The 15,048-nt window shown below is 36.2% G+C and overlaps 2 protein-coding genes across 5 annotated transcripts; both read left to right on the plus strand.

The window, feature by feature from the left end:
• The first annotated feature begins 470 nt into the window (after nt 1-470).
• Nucleotides 471-13,879, plus strand: LOC109035178 (T-complex protein 11-like protein 1). 4 transcript variants are annotated; one of them, XM_019048711.2, is made up of 10 exons: nt 471-785; nt 2,041-2,164; nt 3,353-3,529; nt 4,122-4,356; nt 4,965-5,084; nt 8,329-8,452; nt 9,537-9,670; nt 10,382-10,566; nt 11,521-11,687; nt 12,203-13,879. In XM_019048711.2, exons 2-10 carry the CDS (start codon nt 2,070-2,072, stop codon nt 12,424-12,426), a joined length of 1,461 nt encoding a protein of 486 aa, XP_018904256.2. In that variant the 5' UTR covers nt 471-785; nt 2,041-2,069; the 3' UTR covers nt 12,427-13,879. The 4 variants fall into 4 exon arrangements, with proteins under 4 accessions (XP_018904256.2, XP_018904258.2, XP_018904257.2 ...); XM_019048713.2 differs by lacking the exon at nt 471-785 and adding an exon at nt 791-925; XM_019048712.2 differs by lacking the exon at nt 471-785 and adding an exon at nt 965-1,116.
• Nucleotides 5,115-8,307, plus strand: LOC140225419 (uncharacterized). Its single transcript, XM_072304313.1, has 2 exons — nt 5,115-6,741; nt 7,262-8,307. The coding sequence occupies exons 1-2, from the start codon at nt 6,531-6,533 to the stop codon at nt 7,492-7,494; spliced, it is 444 nt and encodes a 147-aa protein (XP_072160414.1). The 5' UTR covers nt 5,115-6,530; the 3' UTR covers nt 7,495-8,307.
• Nucleotides 13,880-15,048: the final 1,169 nt, after the last annotated feature.

Consider the following 15,048-nt stretch of genomic DNA (forward strand, 5'->3'; position numbering starts at 1 on the left):
AAAATTCTGTCTTGACAAAAGATTCTATGTATGGCGCTGAAGTCAGAACATCAATATCAAATCTAGAAAAACAAATATTCCTCGCTTTTTGTTTTCTAAGAAAAACAACAAGTTAAAAAAAAAACAAAACTAAAGATACGTAGATACGTATACCTATCTGTAAATTCAATCATTTTTTCAATGGTATGAGTTTGACTTAAAAGTGCAGCAAGTCCTCCGACCTTGGGAAGGAAATAAGGAATGAAAGTTACTGACAATGAAGTATCATGTGCTTTATGAAAAGTTAAATGGTCTCAAGTAAATGCTAAAAGCATTATTGCATTCCTAGAAAATTGTGTCAAATTGCGGATAAAGCAGCTATCAGCAGTAGCCAAGCACTAGCGATTATTTAAATTTCGCGGTTTGCTCGCGCGCATTTTGCGTCATTTGATGACGTCATATCAGCTGATGTAAACACGAACAGCTGAAGCTCCCAAACACCAAACAAAGCACTGTAAACATTTCGTAACTAACTGCCAAATCGCCCTCAAGTGCTTAAGAAGTTGGATAAATTCTTAGTGGTTGATGAGAATCCAGTTCTATCCGGTTTCAAGAACTGTACTGCATCTTCTCTCCAAATTTCTGTAGAACTGAATTTTTCGCATTTACACGTTTGATTGTTGCATAACCAGTTAAATAATCTGTTATCACTTATCACTGCCCAACAAACTCTCACCAAAATTGATCTGTACCTCTGTTAGTGACCTAATTTTTAGAGGCGATATCCCAGAACAAGAACAAATTTTGTAAGTAATCAAGAAAAACTCTCTTTCATTCTGTCTGCCTTAGCTCTGTGGTCTCGCTGAGAAGTTGGTTTGTTTACTATCATATTCTAACAAAGCATCTTGACCTCTGTGGGTAGATACACGAGTGAGCTCTCCTCAAGGTAAGCTAGATCCTAATATGGAAAGAGGAAATTTGAATTTTGTCTGAGAGAGGGAAATGGGTTTTTGCAGTTCCCAGAGGAGCTTGAACTTCACTGAACAAAGGAACATGATTCACTGATTTTGTCATGCACCCTGTAGGTGAGACTTAGCTTCCCAGTCCAGTTTTTGTGTTTGACACTTCATGTTGTAGGTAGGTAGCTCCCTCTCGTTCTCCACCAAACAAAGATCATGACTCGTGCGTGACTTTTTTTCAAATGCTACTTGATCTTTAGCTGTCATAATCTGTTTTATTGCATCATGTTTTATGAAGGAATTCGTTTTTAACGCTTCTTTTTTACTTAGGTTTACTACCTACCGCAAAGAAATCCTATCACAATTCAATTTTCCAAGATTCCCTGCCATTTATGTTGTTGCAAAGTTAAAGTTAAAAGCAGCATAACATTCACTTCCTCTGCAGCACTTCAACTGTTAAATACAACAACTGAATTAAGCAACCTCAGAATAAGTAGGCTAGTTTCGCATTGGCTTTTTTCTATAGATTACTTACCTACCCTAAGGTACAACACTTTAGGTGCACAATTTAGCATCTACTTAATGCAGCATAACAGTTTGTTGAAAGAAAAACTCAGAGTTTCTTTGTTCCTTCGACTGAACATCGCACTGACATTGGTTGCCAACTTGCGCAGTTCCGTGTTTCAAGTGCACCTTAAATGATCTACATGCTAAGACCATTCACTTTTCAGTAGATTAATATTAGTCTTTCCTCTTTTGAAAGAAAGAAAATGTTTGGTAACACTTGCAAGAATGAAATTGGAGCAAAAATTTGAAAACATAGCATTCGAGCCAAGCGGTCTTGTAGTTTTCCTGTCGTTTTATCATTTTTCACAGTGAATCCTTTGTTTGAGAGTCCTAGCCAGACAAACTATTCCTCGCTAAAGAAGTGTATTCATCTTGAATACTGCAAAGGCTGAAGCTAATCAATAAAATGGTTTAGAATGGAAACCATTTGACAGTGTAATAGAAGTTCAACTGGCGAGCTTTTTCCAGACATTGATTGATGTTGTTTTCTATTTACATTTCTTGCCTTTTAAGTATTTTTTTCTCTCTCTTGCAGATACCAATTTGCAAGCCCAGTTTTATGAAATGGAATCAGACGAATCTAGGAATGGTAACCGATTGGCTGACCAATCTGCCCCAAGTCCAAGCAAAGAAATCAACCATCAAGAAAGGGGAAAGAGGTTAGTAATATTTATTTAATATCATCTCTCTTTCATATTTTCCAGTTTCTAATCATATGCACCAATAATAACTTGAATCAGTCGGACCTCATTTTGCAATGAGGAACCACTAATCCCGGCTCATTTTAGAAACAAAAGCACCATCATTTTCCCCGTAGATCGGTGATTTTATGTTTGAGTCAGAAATGGTGATATCTAATTGCATGATAAAGGAAGGTCTAATATGTGTTTCTGGGAATAAATATACATAAAAGAATTTTTTTTCTTGAAGCCAATCTATCTTCTTATCCAAACCTATCAAAACCATTCAAGCGAGGTGGACTTAGTAGCTCAACCCAGAAACACTGTAAATCAATGACAAAGCACCTTGAATTTTTTTCTGTTCCTTTCTAGATGAAAATCACCCAAGCGTTTATTTTGTCATTTTGTCATTTTCAACGATTTTGAAAACTCTCAACAGAAATTTTCAAAACACTCCATGATTTGGTTATTCCTTTTTTACTTTTTTTAAAATAAAAAATAAAAATAAATCTTAGCCATATGTTATTATCTCAAATTTTCCCCACACAATTTGCCAAAACCTTGTTTTTCCCAATTTTGATGTTATATCTTTTGTCCAAATTGCATCACAATCGGACTGAGTTAAGGGGAAAGGAACCTAGTATATGCATTTGCATATAAAAAACATTATGTTTGTTCCTCTTTTACCAGAAAATCAGTGGCAGGTTAGTTGTTTCTGAAGTTTGCAAAGAAAGTCAGCCTCCTATTACTGATTGTGAGACAGGAATGCCGAAAGTTATTTGCAACAAGAATTAGTTCCTATCTTGGCTTAAAAAATGTCCTTACCCTGTCAAAATGTCAACAGTCCCCGATGAGCAAAAAAAATTGAAATTCTGTGCACTTGTTTGTTTTTTGTTTTTTTCTAATTTAGGTATCGCTTAGGGGGAAAAAAACAAAAAAAAATCCTTTTTATTAGAAAATGTTCTTACCCCTTGCACCAACCAAAACTCATGCATTTTCTGTACCCCTGTCTACCTAAACTCTGTCCATTCAATACTTAATCTCAAAAGCTGCCTACTGTTGGTCAAGTTTAGCTTTCCTTCTGCTCTCACTCACTCTTTTTCTCTTCATTTTGTATTTGTACGTGAAACGAAACTTACGAGATGAAGTTTTCATTGTAAATTTCAGGGTCAGAACTATCAGTGCAAGCATGATACCCGGAGTTACAGATGCTTCACCCCCTAGATTCGTTTCTTTGGAAGAAATAATGAAGGCAGCAAATGGAATGACAAACATGGCATTAGCACACGAAATCGCAGTTGATAAAAACTTCATGCTGAAAAAACTGGAGCCATCAGAAAATAGGTAAGATTTGTAGGGCAAAAAATAATGAGAGAAAATTCTTACAGTAATTCTCTCGTTTTCTCACCCGTAAATCTCAGACAAAAAATGTTACACGTTTATGAGACCCCTTGACTTTCGACAAATAAAAACTTGGAATAGTGAAATTGAAAGAATACTTGTGGCTGCTGAGTTTATGCAATAATTACTCAGGCCTTGCTTGTGGAGTTATTTCAAAGTCCTTATGAGTCAAAGTGCAGTATTATCTGAAGCACTACTGTGTGATGTGATGCTTGGAAATTTTTGAGAAATTTCAATCCAGAAATCATCGATTGATCTATCAACTATCAAATTGCTCTCCAAAAGTGCCAAAGAACCACCTCAAAAAAATGCTTTAATTTTCTGTGATTATTGCATAAGTTTTGAGTAAGTAATCTACCTAGTGAAATCTTATCCTATAAATAAGTTGGAATTTGCATTAAAATTTACTTTAGGCACTTGATGTACATCTTGAAGTTACTACATGTAGTTTTCGGCGTTTCATTCATTTTATGTCATTTGTTCATTTTGGGTGTAATTTCCATTCTCCAAATAATAAGTGATATCATTGTTTTAGCATTGAGAGAAAAGTGAAGGAAACAATGCATAGAGCATTCTGGGATTTATTGTCACAAGAATTGAATGCTGATCCCCCAGTCTACACCCAGGCCCTAGCTCTATTACAAGAAATCAAGGATACACTCAGTTCTCTACTTTTGCCGCAGCACACAAAGCTAAAAAAAGAGATTGAAGAGGTTTTGGACATGGAACTTATCAGACAGCAAATCGACAATGAAACGCTGGATTTCCCGGTAAGCACCTTTTTTTTGTATTCTATCTTGAAAGATTGATATATTAAATACATTCATGCAATTTGATATTAATCGTCACGTATCGTACATTGCAGAGCAAAAGAATACTTACAAATTTAATAAAACTGTACATTGCTGTCAGATTTCCTGTAGAAAAGCAATTAAAAATATTCGTCATTGACTTCAAAATCAGCTTTTCTTTATTCTGGTAACCAAAGTCAAATTGAAAACAATTCAGTAAGCAGGGTGTCTAGCATAAGGATTTTTCCAATTTCCCCGATTCTATCAGGATTTGAGATCAATCCGGATTCAAGGGAAAATCTGTCGTAAATCAGGATTTGAGAAAAGTCGGCCGTCCACTTATTTTCCATTAATTATCTGCTGTACGTCTGTTAATTTTTCTCCGCAAGAAATCAGGGCTTGGAAAAATTATGAAATCAGGATTTAGCAGTTAAAAATCAGGATTACATCAGGATTTCCCGAAATGAAAAAAAAATAGACACCTTAGTAAGGCTTGTTCCTCTCGAAGTCTACTGTTTTCAAATCTCGAAAAACGCCCATTTTTCATTTTGAATTCATACAGGGATGAAACATTTCTTTTTTTCCAGTACTACGCTCAATATATCACCTCTGTAATGGGGAAGCTCTGCGCGCCAGTTCGAGATGACAAGATCAGGGAGCTGACTCAAACGAAAGAAGTTGTCCAAGTTTACAAAGGAATCCTTGAGGTGCGTAAAATTCTACCAGGCATGAGCTGTCCAATTTTTTTCTTTTCTTTTCTTTTAGACTACATTTTTTCAAACAGTGGTCTCTGATTCGATTTTTCTGAAAATGATGGGATACCATCCAGAAAGAAGGCCAACTCAACCAGCCAAAAAACGCATTGAAAACTAATTACTTAATTCTGGAAAAGCATGCTGCAAAGTGCGTGATGAAAATAAACTTGTTTGTCGCTACCCTGAGCTGGGTCCGTCTATTTAGTAATTAGTCAAGGTCTTATGATAAAATCAGATCAATGACTTTTTCTCTATTTTTCTGGTGTTGAAATCGAAATTTTAAAGGATTTCCAAACGTTGCAACTCTTCTTCCTCCTCTAAATTTTTGTCTTTATCTTTTGTACTTTGCAGCAGTCTTCCCCTAAATGAAGTGTTTATATTATCCATAAATATGGAATTATCTAAGATTAATTTCTCTCCTTTCAAAATAATAATAAAAATTGAGATTTACCTCCATCTGCGTCCTTATTTTTGATACAACTCTACATATTTATGTTAAAAAGAACTATGTGTATAGATTTTACAAGCAACATAGTCTCTTTTAACATGAATACGTCTATTTTACCATGTTGCTTTAAAAAATTTGTCTGTTTTACTTCCCATTCAGATCCACTCTTCAGAGTTTGTTGTAATGTTGGATGCGCTTAAAAATGGTGATCAAGCATCCATTCACTAATATGGGTTCTTGAGAAAATGTTTAAAGAATTTCGGCACCAGTCAATCTTTTTGAGTCAGGATTGACAAACTGACTAAGGAATGTTCGTTAAAAGATAAAACGAGAGTTCAGATGAAATAACTTGTATTGACGTGGTGAAGGCACATATCACAGATTTCACAAATTAAATGTCACTAAATTATACAGCGTTAAAGTTGAAACAAAGAGTTGCACTATTGATGGAATAAAACCGATGAGAGAGATTTACACGGGTCGTGGGTCTTAAGGATGTTAAAAGACCTGAGAGAGAGACGTGGGTCGTGGGTCGTAAGATGGTAAAAAGACCTCGATTTTTAGGCAACCCACGCTGACCCACGCTTATATAGTCTTGCTGACGTCACGGGTGGTGAGTAGGGGTCCGCGAAGCTTCGCATTGCTTCGCATTTTGCGAAGCGAAGCGAAGCTTCGCTTCGCTTCGCAAAACGGAGCGCGAGGTCGGGAAAAGCGAAGCGAAGCGAAAATTTCGCGGTAATTCAAATTTTCGCGCGCTTTCGCAATTGATGCCGAATGCCGATGATTGATGGATACCGTGAGCCGGTTCTTTGCGCATGCGCTTGCGGCCGTCCCGCATTATTTACGTTATTTAGCGCCGTCTCTCGTCTCCTAACCTCAATTCCATCATATTTTTCCTTATCACAAACGCGGAGTGCAGTTATTTAAAGTTTGAAGTTTCCGAATCAGTAATGGCAATGGATGATGACCACATTGATCTCACAGAACATGAGGAAAGCGACACAACTGAAAAGGAGGTAAACAAAGCTAGTAACACTGACGTTCAGATAGATGTGTCTAAAAGGCCATTATTCAAACATTATGTATCAATCAAAGCAAAAGACCGAAAGGACCAAACAGCCAAGTGCATTTATTGTAATCTCATCTTTAAAACACCATTTGGTAAGTACCTCTCATAATTTCTTGCTGATTCAAATTCATTGCTGGAGCTATCTGCTTCTTCTTGCCATCACATAAAATCTATAATACACAAATACAATCATGGCTGGAATTATGCTCTTTATTTCTGCCATCCCTATTTATTTCCTCCAGTTTGGCAGACAAGCAATTGATTTTTCTTTCTCTCTGATGTTTGAAACTTTGTTGTCCAAAGTATTAAACTATGTGCTTGAAATTACATCGAAAGAAGAAAGGGAAAAGTTGTAAACCTGTGGAGCAGAGTAACAATTTATAATGTCAATTCTTTCGTTCCATTTCATTTTCCATGGTCATCTGCATGGCCAATGTTACTCGCTCTTGAATCTCATCTGATCCTGTTGCCTACAGAATAGAATGTAATGAACCAGTCAAACTCTGTGGAAGTTCACGGTAAAGCTGTACCTATTTTTATAAATAATTTAGAAGCTGCATACTGATTGATCATTGGTTTACATTTTCAATTTTTCTCTTCCTCTGATTTCAGGTACAACCAAAACTTTATCAGACCATCTGAAACGGAAGCACGATGAAGCATTCAAGACCTATAACGCGGACAAAGAGCGGCTTGAACTTGAAAAGAAAAAGCGTAAGGAGGAATCATGTGGAGCTGCCCACCCCTTGATTACAACGGTTCTTAAAAAAAAGAAAATTCAGTGGTCTTCCAAGCATCCCAAAGCCCAAGCCCTTACAAAGAAGACGGCGCAGTGGCTGAATTGAATATAAATAATAAAATTTCTTAAGAAGTTTAAATCAATGGTTTTTAAATTATATTTACCACAATTTTTTAGGTATTTCTTTGTTTTACATTAAATTAGATAAAAAAAATTAAAAGGAAACTAAAAATAAAAAGTAAAAACAGTTTTTATTTTTTATCATTCCGTGATCATTAAAGCAAAACCGATGACAAATTTAAAAAAAAAAATCTTAGATCTGCTGGCATCTCAATAAAAATTCATTCTTAAAATTTAAGGGAAGAGGGGGCAAATTTAATGAATGTATTTTTCACGTATTTCCCAGTGTTCAATGAAATTTACCACTGCCGCACGCTGAGTCGCGGCTCGCTGGAGTAACCGCTACGAAATTCCGCGGGTTGCATCCAGCGTATTTGAAGGGGTTTTTTTGTCCGCTTCGCTTCGCATTGCTTCGCAAATTGCGAAGCGAAGCGAAGCTTCGCTTCGCTTCGCTTCGCCTTTGAAAATCGCCGCTTCGCGGACCCCTAGTGGTGAGACAACAAGGCTACGCGTGATTGGTTGGCTATAATCTATGTAGGTATCAGTTGCAAGTCTAGTAATTAATTTTATGTGACATTATTAAAGATTGTAGAGGGATAAAGTGAAAAAGTTGAAAATGAGGACTGGATTGACTGAAACTTGAGTTAAAAATGGGAATCGAAAAATGAAAGGGAAAATATGCTGAGGTGTTGACAGAGTTGAATACACTCTTGAAAATTTTGCGAAGATACTTGGAGAGTATTGACTACTCCTTCTTTATTCCTTGTTTCCAGTAATTTTCTTTAATGAAATTTCCAATGTAATTAAACGTTCGTTTCAGACTTTGGAGCTGATGAAACTGGATATGGCCAATTTTACAATCGAAATGTTCAAACCCCACATTCAAGCGTCCAGTGTTGAGTATGAGAAGGAAAAATTCTCAGAATTTCTCAAAGTACAAGCAGGTTGGTGAATTGACTCAGCTCATTAGCAATTTTAAAGCTTGCTTGTTCTATTTGCATTGTTTTAAACACATCGGCTAGCGAAAATGGCTTGAAGTAAGGATTCAACAGAATTGCCTCTTAGGGTTGAACAGCTTAAAAAATTTGTATAATCGTCCACCCCTTAAAAAAAAAAAAAAAAAAAAAAAAAAAAAAAAAAACCCAACAATAGGTAGTTCTCTTTTCAAGTCAATTTTCTATTTTTGCTGAACATCTTTTGCCTCTTGCATGATATGATACAATTCCTTTACTTTTTATGAAAAAAGAAATTTGGAAATAATTGCAAAGGCATCTACTTATGTACAAAAATGAAACAATGCTCTCGGCTTATTTCAAAAGTTTTGCAGTTGATTTTCTTGTACACTTAAGAAGGTTTTTAAAGTTTCCCTCAGCCTGAACATTTGGATCCCTTGTGTACAATGGAAACCAGCTGTCAAGAGGCAGTTCAAGTGACCTATTTTAGGACTCTTAGCTACTTTGACAAGACGGATGAATTCCTATGTATTGATTTTTCCGTCTATTCTGCTCTTTGAAAACATTCTTTTATGTTTGCTCCCTCTACCTAATAAAAGCCTTGTATCTCCTTCAATATTTAGTGATCGATAGGTATTATTAGCGATTGATAGTAGGTTTCCATTGTTGTGACTTTTGCCTCAAACACGATCATTCTCAAAGACCATGTTATTACTATGTGGGAGGGATTGATACCTTCCTTTTCTTGAGCAAAACAACGGGCTGATTGTTGACATTGATAGACAAAGCGATAAACAAAGAACACATAAAGAGCTTGAAGCGATCCTATTGGTTGAAATTAGAGGATCTTATAGACTAAGGGAGAAAATGATGGATGAACTGTAGGATCTCCCATGGGTTGCCGTAAGTTAGTCTATTACCTACCTTCTTTATCCATTGCAACGCCCGCATACATCAGTAGAATCCTTTCGTATCCTTTTTGTCTTCATCTATTGCTTTGTCTACCAACTTCAACAATGAACTTGCTGTTTTAATCTAAAGATTCTGATTAATTTATCTATTGCGATTGTTTCAGACGGCCTTTTTTCTACAAGAGAGTGGTTGAGCAGGCATGTTGATCCAAGCAAACCTGATGAGCCAAAAGATGACATTTTAACTCGTGCCTACATGGAGACTCTGTGTTGGAACCCTGATAACATCTTCCCAGAGGTATAATATTCAAAACTTTTCCTGGTGCCTTCCCTCTAGAGATAAAACATTTTGGCGGCATTAGTCTCATCATCATCTTGATATGCCTTGCAAGTTTCAAGATACTAATGAGATCGCACAATGCAGCTGATGTTTAATAAAATGAGCAAAATTATAATATAAACTCAGAGCTGCGCCAATTTTATTATTTTATTCAAGTTTGAGGTTCAAGTAAGCGTAAGTTATGGTTGTAGTTGTTTCCAGGTTGATTTGCCTGATTCTGTTTTGCGGATAAACAGCCAGTGGCGTGGCATGCTTTGCGATATATTGATTGATCTGCCATTTTAACTGATGGAAAAGGATTTATAATCAGGGTGTTTGCAACGAACACCTTAATAATCAATCACCTTAGCTTCAAATGGGAAAATATCGATAATCGATCATCCCTGAAAACAGCCTCTTGTTAATGTTTCATTATTATTATTACATATTATCTTTTCTTTGCCTGACCCATCTGTTTTACCTCTGTAATTTTTTTTAGAAAAATCCTCTAATCATGATCATGATTTTTAAATATTCCATAAGAATTGTTAACTTCTTAAAAAAGTTAAGATTGTAGAGTTTTTAGGGGAAATTTTGAAAAATATAAGTATCACAGAAAGCTTTGTGGTGCATTCTTCCCTCTCATAGTTTTTCTTTTGTAATCAGTTAACGAGTTTCTCAACATTTCAGACACTAATGATGGATGAAAACCGGTTCCTTGATATTCAAGACGAGTGTCGGCAGCTGTCAGTGACAGCGGCGGTTCTACTCCTGACCATCAGCTCAGTTGGATGCGGTCTAGAATCTCATGCTGAGTATAAAATGAAGCTAAAGGAACACATCAAAACTATATTGGCTGATGTTAAATCTGATAGGTTTGTGTTAATTTTTAACAGAACAGTTATGACATATTCACCAACATGGCTTTTTTTTTCTTTTTTTTTTAAAAAAACCAAAAATTAGTAACGGTAATTCTTCAAGTCCAAAAGGTCACTAAAACCGAATCGGCTTTGGTATGCTGATCTTTTGTCAGAATCGGTTCTTTTTCCTCTGAATTGTACAAAAAATATGGTTCCAAATGTTCTTAATTGTTGCGTTTTAATCAGCAAATGGCTCATAATTTGTTGGAAAAGAAAGTATGATTCACAGCAAAAACTTTTATGAAAATGTTGATGTCTATTGAGCAATTGTCTCATGAGAGATGATCCGATCCAATATTTTCCTGACGTCAAAGATCAGGTCAAATCAGATTGGATCCGATCGTCACAAAACAAGACAAGCCTGTAGTGGATCAATTCCATAATGATGAATAAATAGAAATATTAGCAAAAAATCTGAAAGGAACTGCTGATTACAAAACAAAAGAAGCCACATACCAACGACTCATCATAGAAATCTACTGTTAACAAATGAATGATTTATTTGTTTGTTAACAAAATCGATCTAAGATTCCCGTGTCAGTAGACATGATGTCAGGAAGATTGCTCGTGCTGTCAGAAAAAATCATCATTCCCATTACTTCCCTTCTAGTACTTATAGAAAGACATTTTAATTCTCCGTATATTTCTGTATATTATCTTGTTTATTTTGCTTATTCTTTCTATTTGCTCTCAACTTCCTAAGAGGCATCTCATGGTTTAACTCGCTGTAAGCATGGCAAAATGCAACTGAAAATCACTGGCATCTCTAATTGGGATGCACCTATGTTCAGCGACGCAATAAATTCAATTAGTCAAAAGTTTCAGTGATCGTCAGAGAGAACGCAAAACTGCATCCAGAAAGCTTTTGTCAATTTTTACCACGGTCATCAACTTTTTTTCTTTTCGCAGTGATTTGGCAGCTGTCCTTCCCAATGTTACTGAACAAGTGATAAAAGACTGCAAAGATTTTTTAAACCAGATCGGTGGCAAGCAGCTAAGTGACGACACCATCAAGGCCTTGGAAGGTCAAATTGAGAAAATCGCAAATCCTGAACACAAAATCAGAGAACTAGTCTGTAAGTTTCCATTTGCATTTGTCTTTTTTCCTTACATACAGAGGGCTTTTTTTTGCTGCTGCATGCTTTTAATGCGGGAAAGCCATATCTTGACAGTTCGAAAAATTACTTGTATCCTCTCTCTCCTCATCCTTTCTGATTCAAAGGACCTTTTGATTTTCCTGATGAGAATAATCGCAAGTTCTTGACTACTGTATTGAATCGCAATGCTTGATGGCAGGAAGATTTGGATTTATCTCCAGATTCACAACAAAGAAGAGGCAAATCTTGGGCTGGAAGGTGATTTTCAGAAATGCAGACCTTCTCTCTTTTAACTTGCTGATCTATTTGAAAACAGGAGGAAAGTCACCATGTTTTATAGTAAAAGAATCAAAACTTTGGCCATGAGGCAAAACAAACAAAAAAGCCATTCAGCAAAAAATGGTTGGTGTTTACGAATTTTGTGCGTTGATTTTTTTCATTAGATCGGTCCTTTCAGCTATTTACACTGTTGATTTTCTTTATTTCTTTTGCAGTTAAAAGAGTAAGCGACTTCCTGAAGTTAATCATTAGTTCCTCAACCGCAACACCAACGCAAGTTCCACCCGGATTGACGTCCTTCCAAGCTGAACTAGCGCAGCTGGCCGGTCGATTTCTTAGGTTGGTCTCCCACAACCGAAAAGTCTTCGGTGAATTCTACACGGACATTCTCAATCAAGCGGATCCTAGCTCCAGTCCACCAGTCGCCGTTGTATCATAAACTACCTCAGTGGGAGAATTTTCCAGCTGAGCTGGATTTTCCTCAGCAAATTCAGAACAAACCAATAACCACTCTGAAGTTGTGAAATGCATGAGTGTGCCAGTTTGTGGATTCAATCTACAAACTTTACTCTCAGTGATCTATTCATTCATAAAAGTGATGTAATGTGATCGATGTCTCGTTGGGGGCTGCTTTGGATTACGGAGTCCACTTGCATTAGCTTTTCTAATCAAGTGTGTTAAGAGGATGGTGGCTCGTAGAACGCAAAATGAAAGTAAATAGTGTTGATAGAAAATTGCATTTTCCTGTCAAAAAATTGCAACCAACATAAAATGTGTTAAGTGTGAGCGTAAAAAGAGGCCATATGTTGCTAGTTATTAATTTGAGACGACTTAGTAGAATTTCAGCCCCCCCCCCCCCCCCCCATTCTTTCTTGAAACAAGACTTTTTACTAGCTATGGTGGGACAGGAGGGTTAAGCGAGTTCAATTTCATATCCAAGTGTGAGGCTTTTGTTTTTATTTCATTTTTATCATATTCAAATGTCTTTGAATTTCGAATTCGCCGATCATTATTTCACATTATAATGAAATGTGACACCTTGTATGACAGAGCAGCTTGAGTTTTGGAAGTCAATAAAATCAGTTACCTATTGAAAACAAGTCATGGTGGTATACAATTTACTCTGAAACGCTGAATGGAAAATGCATTTCCTTTTTTTTATTCATTTGAATTTTAAATCTATAGTTTCTCGTAGTTTGACTATCGAACAAACTGCCCTATTTCATGAATAAGAATATCAGGTGCTTTAAAACTCACCGTATATCTGCCCTGTATTCCCAGACCAAACAAGTATATTTTTGTTGTTTCAGTGCAGTAATCAAGCCTTCCTAATTTTTATTTTATTATTAACTGTTTTAACGTGTGTTTACAAAGTATATTTTTCTATCATGGCGTTCAATTGATTTCCTCTTCTTCTAAACAGTGTTTTTCTGTTATAATTTTGTCTGTGAATCTCTCACCTTTCAAGGGCTGAAAGGATAAACCGTTTTCCTTATAACTGCATCGCTCCTAAGGTTTTATTGTCTCTTTATCAGAAGTTTATTTTTTTAACCCCTCCAGTTACGTAGATGTGTATCAACCGTATTATCTAGTAATGTTCCTTGAAATCTTTATAATTTAGCATCGAAAAGTGATAAAAATGTGTTAATGTGGGCCTAAGGCAGATTCTAAAATAGCTGATAGATGGAGTGGCGAAGTTCTTTAGTTCGACTGCCAATACACATTACCTCATCGAGAAAATCCTAATGACTTGAGAAGTCATGCCATCAGCAGAAATAGACTTAAGATTTGTAAGTTCAACTTACAATTGTACTTCGTAGTAAATTTTAAGTTTGTAAAACTTTATTTCGATGTAGATTTGGATTGTGTAACAAAATAAAAACTAAAAAGAACCCTCATGTTTATTCATTTGTGAGAATCAGCACCTTGTAACTGTTTTATGAACTATGGCGAATGTTCAGTTTAATATAGACTGCAATCAATCAGCATCATGATCAATTTCAGCTAAAAAAAATACCAAGATTGTCAGTAGAGTGTTGCTTCCGTTACTTCGGAATCGAGTTAATCAGCGCACTTACAGCCAGCTTGACTCAGCTGCCACGATCCATGTTCTAACCAATCTACCTTTCACTGTTAGTAAAATTGTGAGATAAGCTTTTGTGAAGCTTATCAGCAATTGGTTGATGCCCTGTGTAAATTCCTATCATGTAATTTTCAAACTATTTCCTCACTACCCTCGTTATTGCCGAAGGAAAAACACTGTCTGCAACCGTCCACCGGAAGAGGAACCTTGGGACTTGTGCTCAAAATAGAGGTATTGGCACCACTGTATAGATCATTTTACAATCGATCGACAAGAAAATGCCCATTAAGATGATTCTATGCGATCTAGGGACGATATTTACCACTGTATAGCACTGCTAGGCGGTTTGTGTCTTTGAGAGGCAATAATTATCATTATGTATAAGTTAACGCAAGAAACTGATCCATAATGTGTGGCAGCAATAATACTGAGTAGAATCACATCTAATTTGTTAAAATTCATTGTATATTTAAACCTGAAACTACGATAACGGACTTTGTCCATTGACTCAATGTGTAAGAGAGAGATAGCGGTATGACGACTCTCTTACACATTGAGTCAGTGGACTGGTTGGTTTTAGGAATATATAAGACTAGCATTTCAACCGCTTGTGGGTCTCCATAGTATCATTTTCCAGCTACGGGACTTGTCTCTCTTTCAACTTAAGCATTTTTCAAGCTTCAAACTAAACTTCCGTTCAAATTGATTTAGATATGAATATTTCTCTCTTCAAAAATGTTTTCAGCACTAAGGTTCCTATTTCAGTGGATGGTCCAATCTATTTAATCAATTGGACGTATTTCTGCCAAACTGAACCATGTGCATTAGGACATGAGCCCTGAGACCCATAAGAGTAGATGCATAACAGGACTAACGTCATAAAGCACATAGTTCTGTTTGATAGAAATAAGTCCAATTACAGAAACAAAGGTATTAACTAAGAGAAGGGTTGGTTGGTTTGAATAATAGCTTAGGAAG

The sequence above is a fragment of the Bemisia tabaci genome, chromosome 9 (assembly GCF_918797505.1).
Source record: "Bemisia tabaci chromosome 9, PGI_BMITA_v3".
Lineage (NCBI taxonomy): Eukaryota > Metazoa > Arthropoda > Insecta > Hemiptera > Aleyrodidae > Bemisia > Bemisia tabaci.